The 24,294-nt window shown below is 36.3% G+C and overlaps 1 protein-coding gene across 1 annotated transcript; it reads left to right on the forward strand.

Moving 5' to 3' along the window:
• Positions 1-1,614: 1,614 nt before the first annotated feature.
• On the forward strand, positions 1,615-23,660 carry ern2 (endoplasmic reticulum to nucleus signaling 2). The gene is made up of 22 exons (XM_052126962.1): positions 1,615-1,957; positions 5,309-5,426; positions 5,959-5,992; positions 6,084-6,156; positions 6,406-6,478; positions 7,726-7,848; positions 8,296-8,400; positions 10,500-10,767; positions 11,276-11,354; positions 11,441-11,594; positions 12,151-12,278; positions 14,073-14,204; positions 15,820-16,039; positions 16,286-16,376; positions 16,874-17,063; positions 18,253-18,352; positions 18,585-18,784; positions 18,930-19,077; positions 20,254-20,381; positions 20,488-20,611; positions 21,827-21,894; positions 22,166-23,660. Exons 1-22 carry the CDS (start codon positions 1,901-1,903, stop codon positions 22,334-22,336), a joined length of 2,784 nt encoding a protein of 927 aa, XP_051982922.1. The 5' UTR covers positions 1,615-1,900; the 3' UTR covers positions 22,337-23,660.
• The last annotated feature ends 634 nt before the right edge of the window (positions 23,661-24,294 follow it).

Here is a 24,294-nt window from a genome sequence, read left to right on the forward strand (position 1 = left end):
GTTATGTGCTTTAGCCCACTACACCACCACCACTCAGAGTGGTGAGCAGAGAGTGTGGGTGCTATATTGGCCTGCCTGCAGTCCTGATCATCTCCAAATGAGAATGTGTGGGGCATTATGAAGCACACCATACGGCAATGAAGACCCTGTACAATTGTGCAGCTAAAGACCTTCATAATAGACGAATGGGGGAAAATTACTCTTTCTAATCTTCACAAACTTGTGTCTTCAGTTCCCAAATGCTTAATAAGTGTTATTAGAAGTAATAGTGATGTTTCACAGTGGTAAACACTCGACTGTCCCAACTTTTTTGGAGCGTGTTGCAATCATCTGATTTTAAATTACTGTACATTTTCAAAAAACTAGGAATTCACAAGGAAAAACATCATATAATGTTTAGTTGTGGTGCTTTCAATATAGCAAATGGTGAATATAATTTACAAATCACTCCTTTTTGTTTTAATTAGCATTTTCATAATGTCCCAACTTTTTCGGAATTGGGGTTGTAGAACAAAGATTACCAAAAGCCAATTCATTTGCTTGGGATACTTGTATTTACATGTCACACTTACTCTTTTTCACAATGTAAATGGGTCTCTATGTGTTAAACTTTATAGCTTAGAAGGTTTTGGGGTCAGGGTTAGCTTTAGTTTATGTTAATTTAAAGGGAACTCACATATTTGTAGGTCATTGACAAAATTTTTATTTTTTTTTTATTTTTTTTGCAATGCTGGATTTTTTTGCATGTGTGTGTCCTCTTTTTTAATTTTTTAATTTTTTTTTTAATTATTATTATTTACTGAAAGTTTTAAAATTGGATTACTCGAGCCATAGAAGACTCTCCCCACAATGGGGCAGCAAAGTTCATTGTTAGTAAAGAGTCCATGAAAGTCCATGTCCATGAAAGACTTTGCTAGAACACCTTTATGAACTTGAGGGTAACTGACTTCATACATCCACTATAAATGAGCTTGTCAAAAGTAAATGCAAAAATTGCAAACCATTTTAAAAATAAACAGTTAGTTCTGTGAAAAGTTGTAGCATCATTTGTTTACAAATGCTTCTTGTTTTGAGATTGTCACCTGAATTAATGACATTTAAACATTTTGTAAGTTTAGCTTCCAACTACAATTTGGTGCAGCTGTATATGTTAATTCTTTGTCCTATATCTGCAATTGAGTTTTAAACATCTACTCAGTAGCTACATTATTCTTATGCATTTTAAATGACCAAACCAAAATATCTAAACATGACTAAAAAATGATATCATAATGATGGCATATGTTCCATTTTACTTAATTGGTCAATAAAACAGTTACTTTCTACTGGCTTCCACTAAAATGCAGAACTACTGCTCAGAGAGAGAATATTCTATGTTGAAATTCTAAAGTCTCTGTTTTAGAAAAAGAGAACTGTCTGTGTTGTCATCAACTGTCAGGGCCATTCTGTTATTGTTCCACGTGTTTTAAAGTGACGTCCACTTTTCTCGAAACTCCGCCTTTCAATTCATCGCAGCGAAACGCCATTGGTCAGACGCACTGTCAATCCAACAGACATGGCCGTGCCTTCTCGGTTTCTTTTTTTTTTTTTTTACCTTCTCGGTTTCCACTGTATGCTTATTGATTTGAGTGACATCATCAGTTCCGTTCCAACGCGGAAATGTGTAATGTATATTATTGTATTATAGGATCAGTTGTCTGGCTTGTAACGGACATATGCTGAATCGTAGTTGTACAGTAAGTGATACAGCATGCTGTTGTCAAGTTTTTCCGACGCTGTGTGATAATGGCGTTTTGTTGGAGGAGTTTACAGCTCGTTCGACCTTAGTGTATTTACTGACACGCACCAGGAACACGCAACTTTGACCACTGACAGATCTGTCAAAATCAGGGAGAGAATCATGGACCGGAGACAAATGTTGCTGTTGTTGCTCTGCCTCGCGGGAATCGTGCAACAGGTAAAATCAGGGCATTGGATCCTATGTGTTTACCATTTCATGTTGCTGGTCAACATTGTGAATTCATATGGGACAGTGATTTGTGATTATCTATTTTTGGCATCCTAAGAGGCGGCGTGTTTGGGGGTGCCCGAATGATAGCACTGGGAAGTCCGATTCGTTAGCGAATCGAGTCATTCGAACGGTTTGTTTCACTGAACCTGTTCAAAAGAGTTGTCCAAGAAAGTTCCTAGAAGTCTCGCAGTATTTATATATACATTTTATATATAAATGTTAATCGCTGAGCTTTGTTTATGTAGATTGGTTCAAATATTGTGTTGTTCTTCCAACATTATTGTTAGCTTAAAAATGGTTTAATATTATTAACAATGTTGTTCTCAGTGTTTATTATAATGTGCATTAAGTTAATTAGTAATATTATTAATTATTTTCGATATTTTTAACAGTATTGTTTCAACCTCGCAGCTAGTATTACTTCTAATAATAGTTAAGCAGTGCGTCCGAATCAATAAAAAGAATCACTTCAATAGAATCGGATATCATCTCAATGGTCAGTGATCCAGGCACTTCATTTCAATAAAGTTTGTAAGGAGATAGGAAGATAGCTCTATTAGCTGGGTCATTTTTGCTCAATTAAATTTGTGCTTGTGTAACCGGTCCTGCTCATCCCGCTCTGAACGGGATTCGTACCACGTCTCCGTTGTGGGTGGCGGGTGTGCTAACAAGGAGGCTAAAGACTTCAGCCTCTAGCGTCAGTCACTAATGCGCCACTTGAGGCCAGGGGAGTGAGGTTTACATACTGCACAGCTATCATGTATCAGCTGGCTGCCGTTACACTCACCCCCCTAAACCTCACTCCTGTCCGGGTCATGGCACCACTGTAACCGGTCCTGCTCGACCCGCTCCGAGCGGGATTTGAACCAGCATCACTGGCATGGGAGGCAGGCACACTAACGAGGAGGCTAAAGGCTACAGCCTCTAGCATCAGTTGCTAGTGTGCCTCTTGAGGCCAGGGGAGTGATACACCTTCTGCACAGCTATCACGTACCAGCTGGCTGCCGTTACACTCACCCCCCCCAAACCTCACTCCCATCCGTGTCAAGGCACCACCGGTCCTGTTCGACCCGCTCTGAATGGGATTCGAACCGGCATCTCCGGTGTGGGAGGTGGGCATGCGAACAAGGAGGCTAAAGGCTACAGACTCTAGCGTCAGTCGCTAGTGCACCTCTTGAGGTTTACACATGCCGCACATCGCTAACGTACCAGCTGGCTACGTTACACTTGCACAATACTGTCATGCCTGACCTGAGAACAAGACCCGTGAGAGCTTGTGCAGTGAATTGAGAGTGGGCACAATTGTGTTAAAACCAGAGTTGCAATGGATGTGAGAGAGAAAAAAGTCTGGCTTTTTTATTTGGGATGTCAATATGTGTTAAAATGTTTGAGTGTGTATCAAGGGAGTGGCCCCAATCACACAGGTTAACGGCAAAGGCTTTAGGTTCAGTATCTTCATTGTGATCAGTCCATATAACCAAATGTTTCCTCAGGATAAATTATTTTGAAATGCATGTACTAAATTTTGTTAAAGGAATAGTTCATCCAAAAATGGAATTATACTCATAAATTTATAGTAAAAAAGGACTTAAATATTGATCTATTTCTCACCCACATCTTCAGTATCATATCGCTTCTGAAGATATGGTTTTAACCACTGTACTGAGCCTTTTATGCTGCTTTTTTGGACCTTCAAAGTTCTGGCCACCATTCACTTGAATTGTATGGATATACAAAGCTGAGATATTTTTCATTTTTATGTAAATCTTCTTTTGTTTTAAAGAAAGTTGTATACATCTGGAATGGCATGAGGGTGACTAAATTATGAGATTATTTTCGTTTTTGGGTGAACTATCTTCAAATTTCAAAAAGATCCTTATATGTGTAGGGAAATTAAAGCTTAATCACGTGGACTGCAGCATGATTAGATAGATATGATGAGCTGAAAATACACGTTCAGCAATATATGTATAATATATGTTCAGAATATATACATAAACATGTTCATATATAACAAAGGTATATTTAGCATGTATTATAGGCCTAGTGTCCTTGTAATAAATACAAAATATTTAAGTTTTTCAGAAATAGGCAATAAAATATAAAATAGCACATCTGAAAATAGTACAGTATAATACAGTAATTATAATAATAACAAAATCTGAAAATAATTAATTTGTAATTATATATAGGAATAGTAGGAATGGCAGCCTTTTAATGGTCACCTTTTGCAAAACAAAAAATAGAGAGTGAGAGTGAGAGGAAAGACAAAGAGACAGGGAAGTAATCACCAAATAATCCAAAAGTGAAAGTAGATTTTTTTCCTTGTGTAACTTAGAGCAAGGGCCAAAAGGAATATACAATTTTAAGCAAAAGCAATGTTGCGTGGTTCAGTTGTGTGATATTGACTCATGTATAGTTTACTTAACGTTTGCACATCCACACACATTCAGCTATATAAAGTCAGGCAGTTTTTGGTAAATACAGGAGTGGCCTTAATGACTGTGAAACAGGATATCCTGGTTAATAGCCGTTTTCTGTTAACTTAACACACAAACATACTTTCTCACTCTCTCTCTCTCTCTCTCTCTCTCTCTCTCTCTCTCTCTCTCTCTCTCTCTCTGTTGATAATGACACAGTGGGTGTGGAAGCATAGATGGCGCACAATATTCAAATTTTAAAGCATTATTATGATATACAGCAATCTACGCTTTATCTAACAAATCTTCTGCCCGGCATTTCCAGTCTCACACACTGCGGATTTGAATTCAAAAGTAAACAAAAGGTGTACATTGTGTTTTTTCTTTTTTTGTTGTTTTTAAAAAATATATATTTTGTGTGTTAAAAATTAAGATTTGGTGCATAACATGGGACTTTTAACTATAAACATGTCTAAAACACACCAGGGACTCTTATTTTGAAATGATGGACACTAGGCCCTGTTACAGTGCTCTATAGTAAGTAATAAATATATAAAGCTTTTATGGCATAGATATTTCACCAGATTAGGTTTATTGAGGAATAAGGTTTATTATTATTCACAAGATATGAATTTGGAGACACAATAAAGTACATACATTGGGCACATTTCCATAAAGTTGCACTTTTCTTTGCATGCCCACAATTCAATTTAGAACACTTGATTTTCTAATCATATTTCCAACCTATCTGCAACAATCGGCATTCATTTTGGCCGATAATCAATAGTTCCAAAAAGCAAATATCGGCACCAATGAATCGGTAAAACGGATAAATCTGTCTATCTCTAATTTTATGTTTTTCTGGTTACTCTCTCAGTGTGAGGGAGGGAATTCAGTTTCTCTTCCAGAGTCTCTGCTCTTCGTTTCTACACTGGATGGAAGACTACATGCTGTCAGTAAACAGACAGGAGACATCAAATGGACACTAAAGGAAGGTGTGTGTTTGTGTGTGTTGTGTGCTTAGGGGTGTGCATTATATTTTTTTTAGATTCTCTGTTATCTTTCTCATTATACCATGGATTGTTCAGATACTTGATGCTGATTGGTCAATACAGTTTCTGCCATGTTAAAATAGCTGATGCAGTTTGTATCATTGTACTGGACCAGTGGAGGCCAACTATTAATTTACATTTCAGGGTCTATATCTTCTATCTAGTGGAGTTATTGAATTTGCTTCATAAAATAAGGTTTTAATGAAAAGGTTTGTCCTTAATATTTTTATCATGTAGCAACTGCAAGCCTGTGCGATATTTATATATGGAATATATAATCTTATATTGCGACTATATTCAGAATATAACATAGCCTTTTGCACCTTATTGCTTTATTATGACACAAATGTAAAGAAGATGATCAGAGATATCTGTTACATATTTACATGATAACATACATATTTGTATGAGTAATGCGACTGTAGGATAAGTATCTGCCACATAACTTCTATAACCATTTCAAACTCTCTCCTAGATCCCATCATACAGATTCCTGCCTATTTTCAAGAGTAAGTGTTTAAAAGAAACTAAACTTCAGAAACTAGATATATTATAAATGTGTATTAAACTATTTATATAAAAGGATGTTTTCTCTGGTAGGCCAGGCTTTCTCCCAGATCCCAATGATGGCAGTCTGTATGTACTAGGTGGCAAACACAAAGAGGGTCTTATGGTGAGTGTGTGTGTGTGTGTGTGTGTGTCTGTGTGTGTCTGTGTGTGTCTGTGTCTGTGTCTGTGTGTGTGTCTGTGTGTGTCTGTGTGTGTCTGTGTGCGAGTGTATCTGTGTTCGGGTGTGTCTGTGTCTGTGTGTGTCTGTTTGTGTCTGTGTGTGTGTGTGTGTGTGTGTGTGTTTATCAGAGAGTGGGTAAGCTCATGTATTTTATGTGCTCATTGTGTACTTATGTACTCATTTACTCTGCAGAAACTTCCATTCACAATTCCAGAACTGGTCCAGTCATCTCCATGCAGAAGTTCAGATGGCATGCTCTATACAGGTTATTACACTTTTGTGTGTTTGTTTGATTTATTTGTGTAATTTTTGCACCACTAAACGGAGTTGCACATTTTACAACATTAAAAAAAATGTAAGTCATGGAAATTAATCAAATCTTTTAGATCAAAGAAATGTTCTAGTTTTGCTCCACTCTGAAATGAGCTATTTTGCTTTTTATACTTTTTTATACAAGAACTTGTAAATTCTTGTATAGATTAAAACATGATAATTTGAGTCTGTCCTTTGAGAATAACCATAATACTTTCTTAAGCATCAGTCCATGTCAAATCAGATGAGCTGTTACTGCACAGATTCATTCTCAAATGAGTGCCTAAAAATGAGCTAAATATTGTACCATACCCGATGTGGATTATGATAGGGACTTTCACCTTAAAAAGATCAAAATATTTATTAGTAACACTGGTCTTCTACTTAAAGCACATTAGCGCTGCAAAACTAATCCATATGACTCCAGTGGTTTAATCCATGTCTTCTGAAATCATCCAGTTGGATTTGGGAGAGAACAGACCAAAATATAACTAATTTTTCATAAATTTTGACATCAGCAGTCTCCTTAGTGTTCTTTATTTCATGCTTGATTACACTTTAATGTAATTAAAGTGTAATCTAGCTCCATCTAGCATTCTTTGCATGCGTCAAGAACCAGGAAGCGTAATCGAGCTTGAAATCATGATCATGCCTTGACACTGCAATGGCAAGATGTACAGTAAAAAACTAGTTTTGGTCTGTTCTCACCGAAAAACAACTGTAACGCTTCAGAAAACATGGATTCAATCCTGGAGTCTTATGGACTACTTTTATGCTGCCTTTATGTGCTTTTTGGAGCTTGAACGTGTTGGACCCCATTCACTTGCATTGTATGGACCTACAGAGCTGAAATATTCTTCTAAATATCTTCATTTGTGTTCAGCAAAAAAAAGAAAGTCATACACATCTTAGATGGTATAAGGGTGAGATCATGAGAGAATTTTTATTTTTGGGTGAACTAAGGCCCCACTTTTTTCCAAAGTTAGGGGCCAATTATGAAATTCTTTGTATCCTGAGGTGACTCTGAACACTGTGTACTTAAAGGGAACAAGTTTGTCTATGTACTGAATCTACCAATTTGTTTGAGGCCAGCAATCATATTTCTTAAAGACTCACAAACAACTTGAAAGTCATGGAAACCCTTATAGTAAGTTTGAAATGCTGCATACCTTTAATTCGTAGTATTGTCTATATTTCTAGGTAAAAAGCAGGACACTTGGTTTGTGGTTGATCCTAAGACAGGTGAAAAGCAGACAAGCCTGAGCACTTCCTCTGCAGATTCAATCTGCCCCTCTGCGCCTCTCTTGTACATTGGTCGCACAGGTCTGAACACACACAACATGTCTCTATTACAACCCAACACGTTCATGCCTTTGCATTTCTGTTCATTTACACACCCAAATTCGTTATAACGAGGGCTGTATACACAATAAATACACATTTAACACACAGCATACTGTACCTCTGCATCATTATAGTAAGTAGTCATTTAGCAAACACATTTATCCAAAGTGACTTACAGTTATTACAGGGGCAATTCACTTGGATGTTCAGTGCCCTGCTCAAGGGCATGATGGAGATAGCACATCTCTCGTTCCTTACAGGGATCCAGCCAGCAGCTTTCAAGTTACCAGCCCTTAGCTTTAACCACTAGGCCCTTTAAGCTGCATGTGTATGTACAATATATGCCATTCCATGTGCTTTACCAGCCATTGGCTTCACATTTATCTGCTCCATAATTCTCATTTGTATCCCTGTGTCTGTGTGCAGAATATGTGATCACTATGTATGATACAAAATCTCAGGAACTCCGCTGGAATGCCACCTACAACGACTACTCCGCTCCTCTCTACGATGACAAAAAATATGAATATAGTAGGTTTTGCAAATTTCATGCATATATTTGGGAATGTGTATATACAGTATTTAAGGGGGAAAATGCATTGATTCATTGCTATACAGTGATCTGACAAAGAAAATTCAATATATAAAGTTACAGAATTGAATTATCAAAATAATGACCATAATAATACCAAATGTGAAAGTGTTAATGTTTTTATCCAAATGTACATAAAGGGGTCATGAAATGGAGAATACAATATTCCTTGATATTTAAACATATAAGAGGTAACTGTACTATAAAAGTGTACTGTAAATTTCAGAACTCATAGCTTCCTCCCCAGTCTAAAAAGAGCATTTATAGGTGCCACCCTGCGGAAACATCTTGTTGTGAAATATGTCTGTTTGTGACATCACGAAACATTGCTCATTTGTATTTACAAATCGCACCCTTTGCCCTGCCCATTGGCACATAGTTCAAATCAAGAGAGCAGGCCCATTCCTGAACACCAAAGGGGACCCATCTGGACTATTTTTACTTATTTTGTATATAAACATGAACTATACAGACGCTTTGGCCGCTGTCATGTATCTCGCGCTTTTAAAAGATGCTTTGTCAAGTTACAACTCTGAAACTCATTCAGCTGCTGCCTCTTGTTGTTTTGTTATGTGTAAACCCTGCAATTTAGTTTTATATTATTGAGGGGCTTCTTCATTCTCTTCTGCATTTGGCAGAATGAATCTTCTGATTGAGTTTGCTGAATTTGAGGGGCTGCATGACGTTAGCCAATCATAACAGTGGGCGCTTAGGCCAAAACCGAGCATTTGAGACAGAGTGGAAAATTATAAAATATTACTAAATTGTGACTGTTTTGGTGCCAAAAAACCTTTTATAACATTATCATTGGACCTCAGGGAAGATAATAAAATGATAAAAACAAATAGCACTTCATGACCCCTTTAATAATAACAATAAGCCTATTTTCGTAAGTAACAATTGGCCTATTTTTCTAGTTCTGGGTTCTGTTTCCCAAATCCACGATGGGGTAAAGTGCATAGTTTTTCTAGTAACATTTGTGTCTTAAGTAGGTCTGGGTAAAAATATAAATGTTCCAGTTAATCTCAATCTTCTTTTGAATGATCCCAATATTCATTCTTAAAATCCCAAGATCTATATTTTTCTTGTACTTTAAAGTTTACAGGGGCCTGGGTAGCTCAGCGAGTATTGATGGTGACTACCACCCCTGGAGTCACGAGTTCGAATCCAGGGCGTGCTGAGTGACTCCAGCCAGGTCTCCTAAGCAACCAAATTGGCCTGGTTGCTAGAGAGAGTAGAATCACATGGGGTAACCTCCTCGTGGTCATTTTAATGTGTGGTTCTCACTCTCGGTGGGGCGTGTGGTGAGTTGTGCGTGGATGCTGTGGAGAATAGCGTGAAGCCTCCACACGCACTACGTCTCCGCAGTAACACGCTCAACAAGCCACATGATAAGATGCGTGGATTGGAGGTCTCAGACGAGGAGGCAACTGAGATTCGTCCTCCACCGCCTGGATTGAGGCAAGTCACTACGCTACCATGAGGACTTAGAGCACATTGGTAATTGGGCATTTGAAATTGGGGAGAAACATTTTTATAAATAATTTAATATAAAAATAAAAAGTTTACTTTAGTCGATTATAGTTTGGGCCTTGTTGTTAATTGTTATTTCTTTTTATAAAAACAAATCATAATGTACCAAGTTAGAAGGTTGCCTGTATCATTTAAAGCATTCACAGGGAATTTCTATCATATGTAAACATAATGGACTTTATAACTGAAATATACCCAAATGAATCAAAACTGAATCAAATTGTATCAAAATCGGAATCAAATTTAATGGAGAGCTTGTTAATCCGAATAAAATCAGATAGGGTAATTTGTATCAATACCCAGCCCTAGTCTTCAATATATATATTTTTTAATAATTATGAATTATAATGCCCAAATAAAATTTAAGATTTCATGATGCATTACATCATTTAGCATAGATTCGCAATTTCTGACAGAGCAAATATTTACACCGCCAATAAATATATCGGAAGTGTCTGATGTTTGTTTGTTTGTTTGTTTGTTTGTATGTGTGTGTTTCACACAGAGATGTCCCACTTTGCATCCAGTGGGGATGGTCTTGTGGTCACGGTGGATCGGGACTCTGGTGAGGTTTTGTGGATGCAGAAGTTTGAGTCTCCTGTGGCAGGGTTCTACCTCTGGAGTCAGGACAGTCTGCGGCGAGCTCCTCACCTGACAGTCGCGACAGAAACCCTGCGTTACCTGACCTTCACTGCAGAAAACACACAATCCCACACCATGAAGTGGACCTACCAGTTTACAAAGGAGCAGCATAGCACCAAGACTCAGCTAGTGTGAGAAACATACACAAAAAAAAGAGATTATAATTAATACATTTGTTGTTTTAAATGAATTTACAAATGGTAAAAATTACTTGAAATATCAGGATGTGGTACTTAAAGGAATAGTTAAGCCAAAAATTTAAATTATCTGATCATTTACTCCCAGATGCATTGTATGGATGTACAGAGCTGATATATTCTTCTAAAAATCTTTGTTTGTGTTCAGCAGAGGAAAGAAAGTCATACACATCTGGGATGGCATGAGGGTGCATAAATGATGAGAGAATTTTCATTATTGGGTGAACTATTACTTTAAGTAACTAATTAAAAAAATGACCTAATAATTTAATAACTTGAGTAAATTATTCAGATTAGGGGGTTCTACTGAGAAAAACATTTGAGAACACCTGATTTCAAGGATAACTGTTTAAAGCAAATAACCACAAGCTAAATCAAAATATTACTGATGGTTTTATTATTGTAATTATATGCATTTGTTTTTGTGTGCATATCTCGTTAGTCCCACTCTCTATGTTGGCAAGACGGACTCTCATCTCTATGCTTCTACCTCCCTTGTGCATAAAGGAGTTGCAATAGTGGTAAATTCTGCTGTTTATTTTTCTAAATATTTTTTAAGAAACAAAAATACTCCCATTCGATTAAACTTATCCTGTTGCTATGGCAGCCAAAAGGTCTCACTCTAGCTCGTATTGAGGGGCCAGTCACAGCTGACTTCACAATGGGGAATGGGCGGGCTGAGTGTGAGATCACACCCAGCACTGATGTCAAGTATCCACCAGGAAGCACCAGCTCACTGCAGAATCACTGGCTGCTGATTGGTACGGCCCACTCACACACACAACATGTGTGTATGCATGACCATACAGTACTTTAAGATAAATTCATCTGTAATGCCACATTCCATTAGTTCAGAGTAAACAGTTTAAAAATGGAACGTTGTAAATGTGACATGACAGTCACAATAGGTACCCTAATTTTAAAATTAAAAGTTGAATATGTTACTATTAGTTAATGCACTATGAACTAAAATGAACTAACAATGAACAATTGTATTTTTATTAACTAACATTAACAAAGATGAATAAAAGCTGTAATAAAGATATTGTTTATTGTTTGTTCATGATACCTAATGCATGACTAATGTTAACAAATGGAATCAATTATTTTAAATCAATAATTTTGTAATTATTAGTTTGAATTAATTTACTGATTTTCTTTAATGGATTTTATCACCAAATTATACTGGCAGAAAAACGAATTAGCTTTACAATGAGCTTTAATGTTCAATCAACCAATGTCAGTTCTGTTTTTAGAAAGTACACATGACATAAATGCATACTGCATGTAACTTGCTGTTTGTGTTGGTATATGCAGGTCACCATGAAATCCCTCCTTTGGCTCACACCACCATGTTGAGAGATTTCCCAGAGAACCTGCAGCGCTCTGGTGATGTCATCCCATCTAGAGGTTCCAGTTCTTCTTTCCGTCCTGCATCTCACCCAGTGAGTCAAATGCACAATTCCACAGGCATCTGATCAACGAAATCACTGACGAAAATGCTCTTTGTCAACAATAATGAATACTTGTGTTCTGAGTAGTAGACCTCCTAAGCAACCAATTGGCCCGGTTGGTAGGGTGGGTAGAGTCACATTGGGTTAACCTCCTCGTGGTCGCCATAATATGGTTCTGACTCTCGATGGGGTGCGTGGATGCCGCAGAGAATAGCTTGAAGCCTCCACACGCACTAGGTCTCCACGGTAACGTACTCAACAAGCCACGTTATAAGATGCGCGGATTGACGGTCTCAGATGAGGGAGACAACTGAGATTCATCTTCTGCCACCTGGATAGAGGCGAGTCACTACGCCACCACGAGGACTTAGAGCGCAATCGGAATTGGCCATTCCAAATTGGGGAGAAAAGGGGAGAAAATAAAACAAAATTAATATATTACAAATACAACAAGAAAAACACGCATCATGACGATAAATGAACAATTTTATTGAAAGCATACTGTCGACGTAAATATGATGAGAAAAATATAATTCTGCAATGCATGATATAAAAAGAAGAAAAAAATATCTAAAGAAGCATCTGTTTATAGACAAATATGTTGGAAATGTACCTGTTTGAGCTGCATGAGTTAAACGTTCTGAAAACAGGCAAAATGAACTGCTTTAAAAAGGGTTAATTACCTCACTCAAGGGCATCCTACTGTATATATACATGAGATTAATCACTATTTCCACCACATACAGTATAATATTACAACTTACATCTGCAAAGACAATGAAGCGAATGAACAGCTAAATTGAACTAAGTTCATTGAGCTAGTCATACTATGTGTAACTTATCATAACTTTCGTAGTGAAGCTGTTTTAGTAAAAAAAAATACAATGCTACACGCAATGCAAAATCATAAACTGGCTAATAATGGAAAATGAATAACGGTCTCTAAAGCATGAACTTTCAGGAAACAGTAGACTTACTTCTAAAGAGTGTGCAATAGTTCAGTATATTCATTATATATGCTATTTCAGGAGCTCAGGTTTTCACAAGGACAGTTATACAGTATTCATTTTGTTTGTATCTTGTATATGTTTGACACGTTTAAATTAAGAAAATTTGTATATGTTTTAATATTTGATTAATGTTTGACCTGTTACAGTTTCTGTCATTCTGCACATTGTTGTCAACTAAATTATATTATTTTCGCTTGCTAAAATTAAATGGCATTTTAGCCAGAGTAAAACTGATTAAAATGAAAGAATATAACATGATGAAATATTGACACATTTTAAAGGACATTTTCATCAAAAGACTAAAACTATGACTTTAAACAAAAAAACTGTTTAAAAATTAACGCTGTCCACATGCAAGGAATAGCTCGCCCAAAAAATATAATTTCTGTCATCATTCAGTCACCCTCATGCCGTTACAAATCTGGATGGCTTTATTTTCTTTTGTGGAACACAAAAAGAGGAATTTTTAAGAATGGCCAAGCTGCTCTTTTCCTTCAAATGAAAATGGATTAACACAGTCAAGCCCCAAAAGAGACCAAAAAACACCATTAAAGGATGTTGTAGCTCCCCAGTATTACTCATGCTTGTTTACATTGAAATTTGCCAACTTAATACATGAAGCACCATGTTTGGCATCAATGGTTTTTGATCATGAATTGATAATGTTTGAATTTTCAAAGAAGGTAGGTTTTTCATAGTGGGTATTTCATGCATGACAAAATTGCAAGCTTGCCACAAAACATCCAAGAACAAACTTGTCATGTTTTGTTTACAGTTGCCGCCAGTAACACAGCACAGCTCTTCCCCCGTGTTGCCTGACTCGTTAACCTCTGACCCCATGACTGTGCTGGTAGTGACACTGCTGTTGGGAGTGTTGACTGCCTTTCTGTTCTCTGCACACAAAAGGGTGAATAAGAGAATGTGTTTGTATATATATCTGTTTTGAATTAATTTATCATTAGTGTCTTTAAAATGATTATCACTGCTCTTTTCTGGGTTTCCATAGTCATGAAAACCCCAGAAATACCAGTGAATTTTAAAATGGATATTTCCAGGCCAGAAAATGTTTAATTACATCTTAAAACGTCATGGACATTTCTATAGGTTCTATACTTTTTTTTGTAGTTGTGCTTAGCTCAAAAAATGTCATCATCTAGAAATCACTCTTAGTTAGTGAATTCTCTATAAAAATATTTTTTGATAACACTCTACAATAAGGTTGTGCTTATTAATATTAGTTAATGCATTAGGTATCATGAACTAACAAGGAACTATATTTTTAACAGCATTTATTAATCTTGGTTAATTTATGAAATTCAATGGTTCATTGTTTGTACATGTTAGTTCATAGTGCATTAACTATGTTAACAAATGCAACTTCATTTTAAAAATGTATTTATAAATGTTGAAATTAACATTAACTATGATTAATAAGTTCTGTAAAGTATTGTTAATAGTTAGTTCATTGTTAGTTAGTTAACTTTAAAAAAAAAATAAAAAAAAGCAAAAATTGAGGCCTGGGTAGGTCAGCGAGTATTGATGCTGACTACCACCCCTGGAGTCACGAGTTCGAATCCAGGGTGTGCTGAGTGACTCCAGCCAGGTCTTTTAAGCAACCAAATTGGCCCGGTTGCTAGGGAGGGTAGAGACACATGGGGTAACCTCCTCGTGGTCGCAGTTAGTGGTTCTCACTCTCAATGGGGTGCGTGGTAAGTTGTGCGTGGATCACAGAAAGTAGCATGAGCCTCCACATACTGTGAGTCACCACGGTGTCATGCACAGCGAGCCACATGATAAGATGCACAGACTGACTGTCTCAGAAGCAGAGTCAACTGAGACTTGTCCTCTGCAACCCGGATTGAGGTGAGTAACCGTGCCACCATGAGGACCTACTAAGAAGGGGGAATTGGGCATTCAAAACTGGGGGAAAGGGGGATTAAAAAAGAGAGAGAAAAAAAGAAAAATGTGAAAAAATGTAGGTTACAGTGAGGCACTTGCAACAGTGAATGGGGCCAATTTTCGGAGTGTTTAAAGGCAGGAATATGTAGCTTATAATTTTATAAAAGCACTTACATAACTTACGTTAAACTTGTGTATTCTTTGAGCTGTAAAGTTGTTTAAGTCGTAATTTTTACAGTCATTTTAGGGTTTTAGGGTTTGTTGACATTGCATCGTAGTGGCAATGTAGTTGTAAAATTAGATATAGTTTTGAAACGGGTTGTAAGCGATTATATCACACTAAAAACATGTTAACACACATATCGTTTATATCTTGTGGCTATACTTTTGAAACAGTGAGTATTTTAATGTTTACAGATTAGCCCCATTCATTTCCAGTGTAAGTGCCTCATTGGAAACCAGATTTTTTTTTATTTAAAGAAAAGGTGAGACAAGTCAAAATAAATTTTTGTGGTAATCAATATTATGCCACAAATTTTGTCGATTGAGCATAACTTGAATTGAACCCAGAATATTTCTTTAATTGTCAGATTACAGATCTGTGTTTTATTCTTTTTAATCAGCTTGTCAAAAAGTCTCAGAGATCTGAAGGGCCAATGGAATCCAACCCTCTGCCTGTTCAGACCAATCAGATTTCTCCAACCGAACCCAACACACCACCCTCATCGTCATCCTACAACAACAACAGCCATTCAGAGAAGACTAGCTCTGTTGCATCCAATCAAACTCAGCCTTTCTCAAGCAAAGACTCCACCACATTAACAACTGCTAGCCAGTCAGAAAGTACAAAACTATTCTGTATCTACCTGTACACCATTATTTTTTCCTTTTTGACTATAAGCAATAAATGTCATTTATAAGCATGCACATTGTTCACTAAAACAATTGTTTTCAATTGTCTGAAAAGTTTCAGTTATTTAAATACAGCATATTTAGATACTAATGTCAGTTGTAGTGTCAGCTCTTAGAAATGTTTTACCCATTACATAACATCGTCTCTCTTGTAACTTGCTTGTGAATGTTTTTCAGATGGACAGCCAGAAGTGGTTGAAGTTGGGAAAATCTCTTTCAGTCCTTCTGAGGTGCTAGGGCATGGGACGGAGGGAACATTTGTTTTCCGGTGGGTTATCATGGATTAGGAAACTGGTTTGCTCTTACATACTTTTATTTTTTCATCTAACATTGTGTGAAGAGTTTACATTTTTGTACAATACATGCAGTTCCTGTGGAAAGTTGTTAAATCTGAACACTGGTTGGTTGTGCTTTACCCTTAAAGGGACAATTCAACCCAAAGTGACAATTCTGTCATCGTTTCCTCACTCTCGTGTTGTTCCAAACCCGTATGACTTTCTTTCTTCTGTTGAACACAGAAGATGTTAGGCAGAATGACAGCCTCACTCACCATTCACTTTCTTTGCATCTTTAATCTATAGAATTAAAGTGAATGGTGATTGAGGCTACCATTCTGCCTAACATTGGCTTTTGTGTTCTAAGTTATACAGATTTGAAACAACATGAGGATGAGTAAATGATGACAGAATTGATTACATTTTTGGGTGACCCATTCTTTTAATTCACTGGTCTTAAAAGTGTATGCGTATTTACCATATACTATAGGGGTCATTTTGACGGCCGGCGTGTGGCGGTAAAGCGGATCCTGCCAGAGTGTGTGGAATTTGCAGAGCGTGAGGTTCAGCTCCTCCGTGAATCAGACGAACATCCCAATGTCATCCGTTACTTCTGTACAGAGCGGGACAGACAGTTCACTTATATTGCCATTGAACTGTGTGCCGCCACTCTCCAACAGGTGTGTGTGTGGCTCGAGTCAAGACTGTTTTTCTTTTTCTGAACAATGGAAGATGGGAGGAGTGTTCAGGAAATCTATTTTAAAGCATCCATTATTTTTGCATTTCTGTGAGGTGACTTAATTGGCACAAAAATTACACATTTTAACCACAATTTTAAATGTGTGAAAAAAACATTATGTAGTGAGGCTTATTTTGAAAACAAAAAAAATAAACTGGCAATGACAACTTGTTTTACTATCTTAATCAATTTTGTTTTTAAGGTAACTATATCTTTTTAGGAATTAAAGGGATAGTTCACCCAAAAAGTACAATTCTGTCATCTGTTTTCCAAACCTGTATGATTTTCCCCTGTGGAACTCAAAAGGGGACAAAGTAAACATTCTGCCTAACATCTCCTTTTGTGTTCCACGGAAATTTGAGGAAGTCAAACTGGTTTCGAACAGCAAAGATGTTTTACTCAAATGTTTGGGTAAACTATCCCTTTAAGGATGTTTAGGTAGTTTAAAGGAACATTCCGGGTTCAATACAAGTTAAGCTCTATCAACAGCATTTTTTGGCTTTGTATTGTTTACCACAAAAATGTATTTTCACTTGTCCTACCTTTTCTTTAAAAAAAGCAAAAAATTGAGGATAAAGTGAGACACTTGAACACAATGGAGTGAATGGAGTCAATCCGAAAACATTAAAGTATTCAAGGTTTCAAAAGTATAGACATAAACAATATACTTGTTATCATGATTTTAATGTGAGTAAATAAGTTACCAATATTTTATGTAAAGTTATAGCCAAAATTGCAACTTCGTTGCCATGACAATGTAATGTCAACAACCTCTAAAATGACTGTAAACATGATTATTTGAACAATTTCACAACTCAAATAATACATGAGTTGTAACAGAATTAATGTAAGTGCTTTTATAAAATGATAAGCTTCACTTTTCTGCCTTACAACCCTCCAAAATATGGCCCCATTCACTTCCATTGTAAGTCCCTCACTGTAACCTCATTGTTTGGATAGTTTTACGCAAAACAAAAAGTTTTGCAATATGCTACTAGGACAAAATAATGTACATTTTTTGTACTAAATGTTCTGTATTTTGACTGCATAATCATTTTATTAAAACTATGCCATCAAAAATGTCCAATTGCAACTTTAAAATCACAAAGACAGGTTCTTCTGTGTTGTAGTATGTGGAGGACCCAAGCTGTCCTAACTCAAGGCTGAACCCAGTGTCCCTACTTGAACAGACCATGTGTGGCCTCAGTCACCTACACTCCTTAAACATCGGTGAGTCACTGCTGCCATAGCAACTGTTTCCAGTTGTATCCTCCTTGCTGTTGCAACTGCATTAAAACACATTATGTTTGCACATGGCCGTATTGCATTGCATGTATGTTTATTAATTATTATTGAGTAATTGGATGGTGACGGCATACATGCATGCAAGCAGACCTTGTATTGATGATTGTAATCATCATTTACATGATGTCCCCTTGTGACTTCCCCATCTCTAACACAGTCCACAGGGATTTAAAGCCGCGGAATATTTTGCTCTCTCTCCCGGGGGCACTGGGTCGAGTCCGGGCAGTGATCTCAGATTTCGGCTTGTGTAAAAAGCTTCCAGATGGTCACCATAGTTTCAGCCTACGCTCTGGAATACCTGGAACTGAAGGCTGGATTGCCCCAGAATTACTCATAAATCCTTCAAAAGGAAACCCTGTATGAAAAACACTTTACTATATAACAATATATATATATATATGTGTGTGTATGTATGTGTATGTGTATGTGTATATGTATATATTAGCCTAATACATTCATTTTCTGTACTAAATTTGTCGACTTTGTCTATTTGTTTCTTTAGACAAGTGCAGTGGACATCTTCTCAGCAGGATGTGTGTTTTATTATGTGACGTCCAAAGGACAGCATCCATTTGGTGACAATCTGCGGCGTCAAGCTAATATTCTCTCTGGAGTCTATAGCCTCAACCACTTTATGGAGGATATACATGGTGTGTGTGTGTACACATCTATGTCTGATTTGTGTAGAGACTTTCATATACTAACATGACGATCAAAAAACTACAAGTGGGTTTGCAAAGTGTGAGAGCATGTGACGAGTATGAAGATATGTAGATTGATATATCGGCCAGGCCAACAAATTGGTAGATATTTGGCCGTTTGAAATTAACAACACTGGACGATGCACATGAACACAGACAAGTGCATATAAACAGTTGCTATTATTCAGTGCTGCCTTTGAAACGCTGATGTCCAATCAAATTAGTGGACAAGAACTGTTGTTAGGACTGTCAATTGATTACATTTGTATTGGAATTATTATGTCCTGGAAAATATTGATTTGTCCTGGAAAATATTTCAGCATAATAGAGCTATTTGACTGTGATGCTAACAATGTTTTTGTTGCATGTACAAAAACATTGTAATGAACAGGACTCGGAATAGAAGTCTGTAAGGGAGTTAATGGAAAGGAGGAGGTCGAGAACCGGCTTAACAATATAAATAATATTTAATTAAATAAAAAGTGACCAGTTCACCCAAAAAGTACAATTCTGTCATCCTTTGCTCATCCTGTTTTCCAAACCTGTATGACTTTCCCCTGTGGAACACAAAAGGGGACAAAGTTCCTAGTAGTTCCCAGTTCCTAGTAGGAATATTCCTAAACCGTAATTAACGTACAGGTCGAGAGCATGATTAATTACGTATATTTTTTTATGTGTTATTTTTCATATAATTAATCACACAGAAATTAACGTATTCAATTGACAGCTTAATACTTACTAATATCATGTCCATAACCGCATTATATTGGTCGACCAGTTTAATGTTTTTGCTGTGCGACTGACCCTAAAGGATGATTTGGTGAAACCCTCCCCATTTGTGACAACTCTATGAGTAACATATATTGCAAATCATGTTTTTGCACCCCTGATAAACAGCATTATTGTAATGTTATATCTCGTAATTAATATGCATAAGCCAAGATAATTAAATTATTGTTCGTGTGCCACTGCTTGTTGCAACAAATGACCAAAAAAAACATATCAAATCTGATCTCAACATTTCAACTTTGACACATTAACAATTGAAAGCATCCACAGAGGTGGTTTGGATCAGGCTTGTGAAAAAGGCCTTAATGTGTTTTATTGGTGTTTTAATGTTTATAGAGGATGTGATTGGCAGGGATCTGATTGAGCAGATGATAAGTGCAGAACCAGAGAATCGCCCCTCAGCAGCATCCATCCTCAAACATCCATTCTTCTGGATCCCAGAGAAACAGCTGCAGTTCTTTCAGGTCTGTATGTGTTCATTGACACAGATAGAAAAACTGCTAAAAGAGAGCCAGCTTGCAGTGTTTTAGTGAATCTGACTGTGGTGTGATGTGTGTTGTTTGGCTTCAGGATGTAAGTGATAGAATAGAGAAGGAGCCAGCAGACAGCACTATAGTGGCCCGTCTGGAGACCTCCGGCAGATTTGTAGTAAGAACTAACTGGAGGATGCACATATCAGCACCATTACAGGCTGGTAAGCACTCCTACCACTGTTCTTTACCACTACAAATAAAATTAGGATATTTGATTAAATGTCTGATTAAAATAGTGTTTCCTCTTAAAGGTGAAGTGTGCATTTTTTGATGTTAAAATACTTTCTCCTCTCAGTTTAATGGTCAGTTGAAGAGTGTAAACACTGTGGCACTGTGGCATTTTCAAAACATTGCATGGTGTGTTTTAGCTGTTTGACTTCTGGCTCAACCAATGGCATTAGTTTGAGAGCGGACTACCTGTTTTTGCTCCAGACAATGGCAGACTTCACATTTAAGTGGAAACCCTGTTCCAGAAATGATCATAATTTTTGCAATTCTGTTTGGTATCACTAGTGGCACAGAATATTCATCTTAACCCTTTAATGCATACTTTGGGTCTTTAGTGACCCGGGACCTGTACTTCATCCAATTTTTGGAGCTAGTATGCCTTTAGTATTCCTAAACCTTTCTCTTCTGAATAGTGTAACAAAAAAGAAATATGGCAAAATTGCAAAAAAATATGTTTTAGAACTGCTTCATTACCAAAAGTGTATAGGGTCATTAAAGAGTTGAGATAGGTAATAGTGTTGTTTTTATATATATATATATATATATATATATATATATATATATATATATGTATATGTATATGTATATATATATATATATATATTATTATTATTATAAAAAATAAAAAAAAATTAACGATTGTGTCATATCTATATAAGTTTACTATCACAGGATATATATTCATTTGTTTATTACAAGACGAATGAGTACTATATTCAAACAAATGACTACTATATCATGTTGATTTTCTTTGTGATAGTGGTGAATTTTCGGTATTCCATGTGTGTAAAATACATATTATAGATGTTATTTCTTACTCAAGGTGGCGCTGTTGTTTCAGTGATTGACTTGATTTACATTTGACATTGCTATTTAATAAAGAAGCAACGTGGAAGAAAACTATAGCAAGTGTAACACATAGACATTGTGATTTGGCGATTGTCATATGGGTGTACTACGGAAATGATGTAATAATGCATAGATTATGTGTAGCTTATGTGTTGTGTAACTGAATCCTGTTTGCTCAAGACCCGAGTATGTAGTAATGTTTGGCATAACACCCATGCATTTAAGGGTTAAATATATTCCTTTTATATCAACTGTATTTACATGACTGACGTAATGTTTTTATGTTTCCCATCTGGCAGATCTTAGAAAATTTCGCACATATAAAGGAAACTCTGTGAGAGACCTATTAAGAGCTATGAGAAATAAAGTAAGTGCTTTAACATAAACTCAGAGCTAAAAACTGAAAATTCTGTCATTTACACACCTTTTAATTTGTTCCAAACCTGTATGAGTTTCTTTCTTCTTTTGAACACAAAGGGGCTTTTAGGGACTGAGCCTGCCAGTCTCTTACATTCTGCCTAACATCACCTTTTGTCTATTCAGGAGGAATGAAAGTCATACAGGTTTGGAACAATCTGGTTTGGGAATCTGTCAGTAAATCACAGCTAAATGCATTGTCTCATATATGTTTTTAACAGAAACATCATTACCATGAACTCCCTCCAGAGGTTCAAACAGCTCTTGGTGAAGTCCCTGATGGCTTTGTGGCATATTTTACCTCCCGTTTCCCACGGTTACTGCTACACACACATTCAGCACTTAGCATCTGTGCCCCAGAGAGACTCTTTCATCCCTACTACCATCACTAAGCACCCCCAAAATCTCCATAGACACTTGTTTGTTCTTACACTGGACTGGATTGGGAAAGGGGAGTCATGAAAACCTTTTAGGACTAGATCTAACATGTGTAATTCTGTATTTCAGAGCTGTGAACACTTTGAACACATTTTGGTGAATTCTAACTATAAAAGATACAAAGGATATTTTATGCCTATGCTTTTACAGAGAGTCAGATAATGTCTGAAGAACAGATGATAGGTCAGATTACCAAATTATTTTGATTATATTTATATTCAGAATATGCTTACTCAAAAGCTTTGTTACACCTCCAAGAGCTTTAAAAGTCAGCACAACATTGTGATAGATTAAAAACCCAGAGTATTCTGTTCTCTGGGTTGTTTTGTACACTAAGTGTACAAGAATAGGTATTTGGGTAGCACTTTACAATAAGGTTGCATTTGTTAACGTTAGCTAACAACATACGTGAACTAACAATGAACAATACTTTTACAGCATTTATTAATCTTGGTTCATGTTAGTTTCAACATATAGTTAATGCACTATGTACTAACACAAATGAAGTATTAATTAACGTTAACAAAAATGAATAAATGCTGTAAAAATATATTGTACATTGTTAGTTCATGATACCTAATGCATTAACAAATTTAGCTTATTGTAAAGAGTTACTGGTATTTGTTTTTGATCAGATAAACTGTGACTGAATAACTGCAAAAATGCCAGTCTGTAGTGCATCATTTATATTTAAATATTTTGCTTTGTGTGGTTTTAATTTCAGCTTCATGCTACTTTTATGAATTTATTACAGTCCATCACAGATTGAAATGTCATCCTTCTCCCTGAGTGTCATAGATTTAAAACTAAATATGGTGTTATGCATTCTTATGAAATTGCAATTACAACTGCAGTTCCTTAAGTATTCCCTAGAGCCTGCTGTAGGCTCAGAAAAAAATGCTTGTTACCTAAAGTATGCTTATATTACAGTTTTAAAGCGTTTAAAATCACTCAGTATTTTTATACTGCAAGTTTAAAAAAAAAAAAAAAAGTCATTTTTTATAAATTAAGTGTTGGGGGTTTTTGCCACTGAAAAATACCAAGGAAATGTAAGTACCTTTTTATACGCAATGAAGAGTGACGGTATACTGATGATGTTTTACCAAAACTTCTGTGCTATTTAAACTTTTTGTTCAAGTGGCACAATACTGTTGGCAACATGTTTTAGTATATACCTATTTCACTGATATATCTTGAGCAGGGTAACACTGGTCAACGTCATGTAACTTAATTTTGAAAAATATACTAATTAAATATTTTCACTCTGTCTTAAAGAGAGACCTTAAAGAGAATGTCCATTATTTACCTCTTCATACATTTTAAGTAAGTTTTTCATCATTTCATATGGTTCTCAGCCAGTTCAGAAATCACCTCTGCTTCATTTACAGTGGGAAGAAATAGTATGTGAACCCTTTGGAATTTATTTATAAATTTGTCTTAAAAATCTGGTTTGTTTTTCATCTAAGATACAATAATGAACAGACAACAATCTCTTTTAACTAATAACACACACATTATTGTATTGTTCTTATACACATTGAATACACCAGTCAAACAATCAGTGTAGGTTGGGAAAATGATGTGAACCCCCCTAGGCTTAAGTCATCAACAAAAGCTAATTAGAGTCAGGAGTTGGCAAACCTGGCATACAATTAATGAAATTAGATTGGAGGTGTGAGTTAGTGATACTCTGACTTATACAAAACACTCAAACATTTTGAGTTTGCTTTTGAGTTTTGCTGTCGTGGAAAATGTGTCGCAAAAAAGAGATTTCAGAAGACCTACAATCAAGAATTGTTTCTTTAAATATAGCTGGAAAAGGTTACAAAGTTATCTCAAAGAGCTTATATCTGTCCACAGTTAGACAAATTGTCTATAAATGGAGATGATTTAGTACTGTGCCTACTCTCCC

Source organism: Xyrauchen texanus, chromosome 5, assembly GCF_025860055.1.
Source record: "Xyrauchen texanus isolate HMW12.3.18 chromosome 5, RBS_HiC_50CHRs, whole genome shotgun sequence".
In the NCBI taxonomy this organism is placed as follows: Eukaryota; Metazoa; Chordata; class Actinopteri; order Cypriniformes; family Catostomidae; genus Xyrauchen; species Xyrauchen texanus.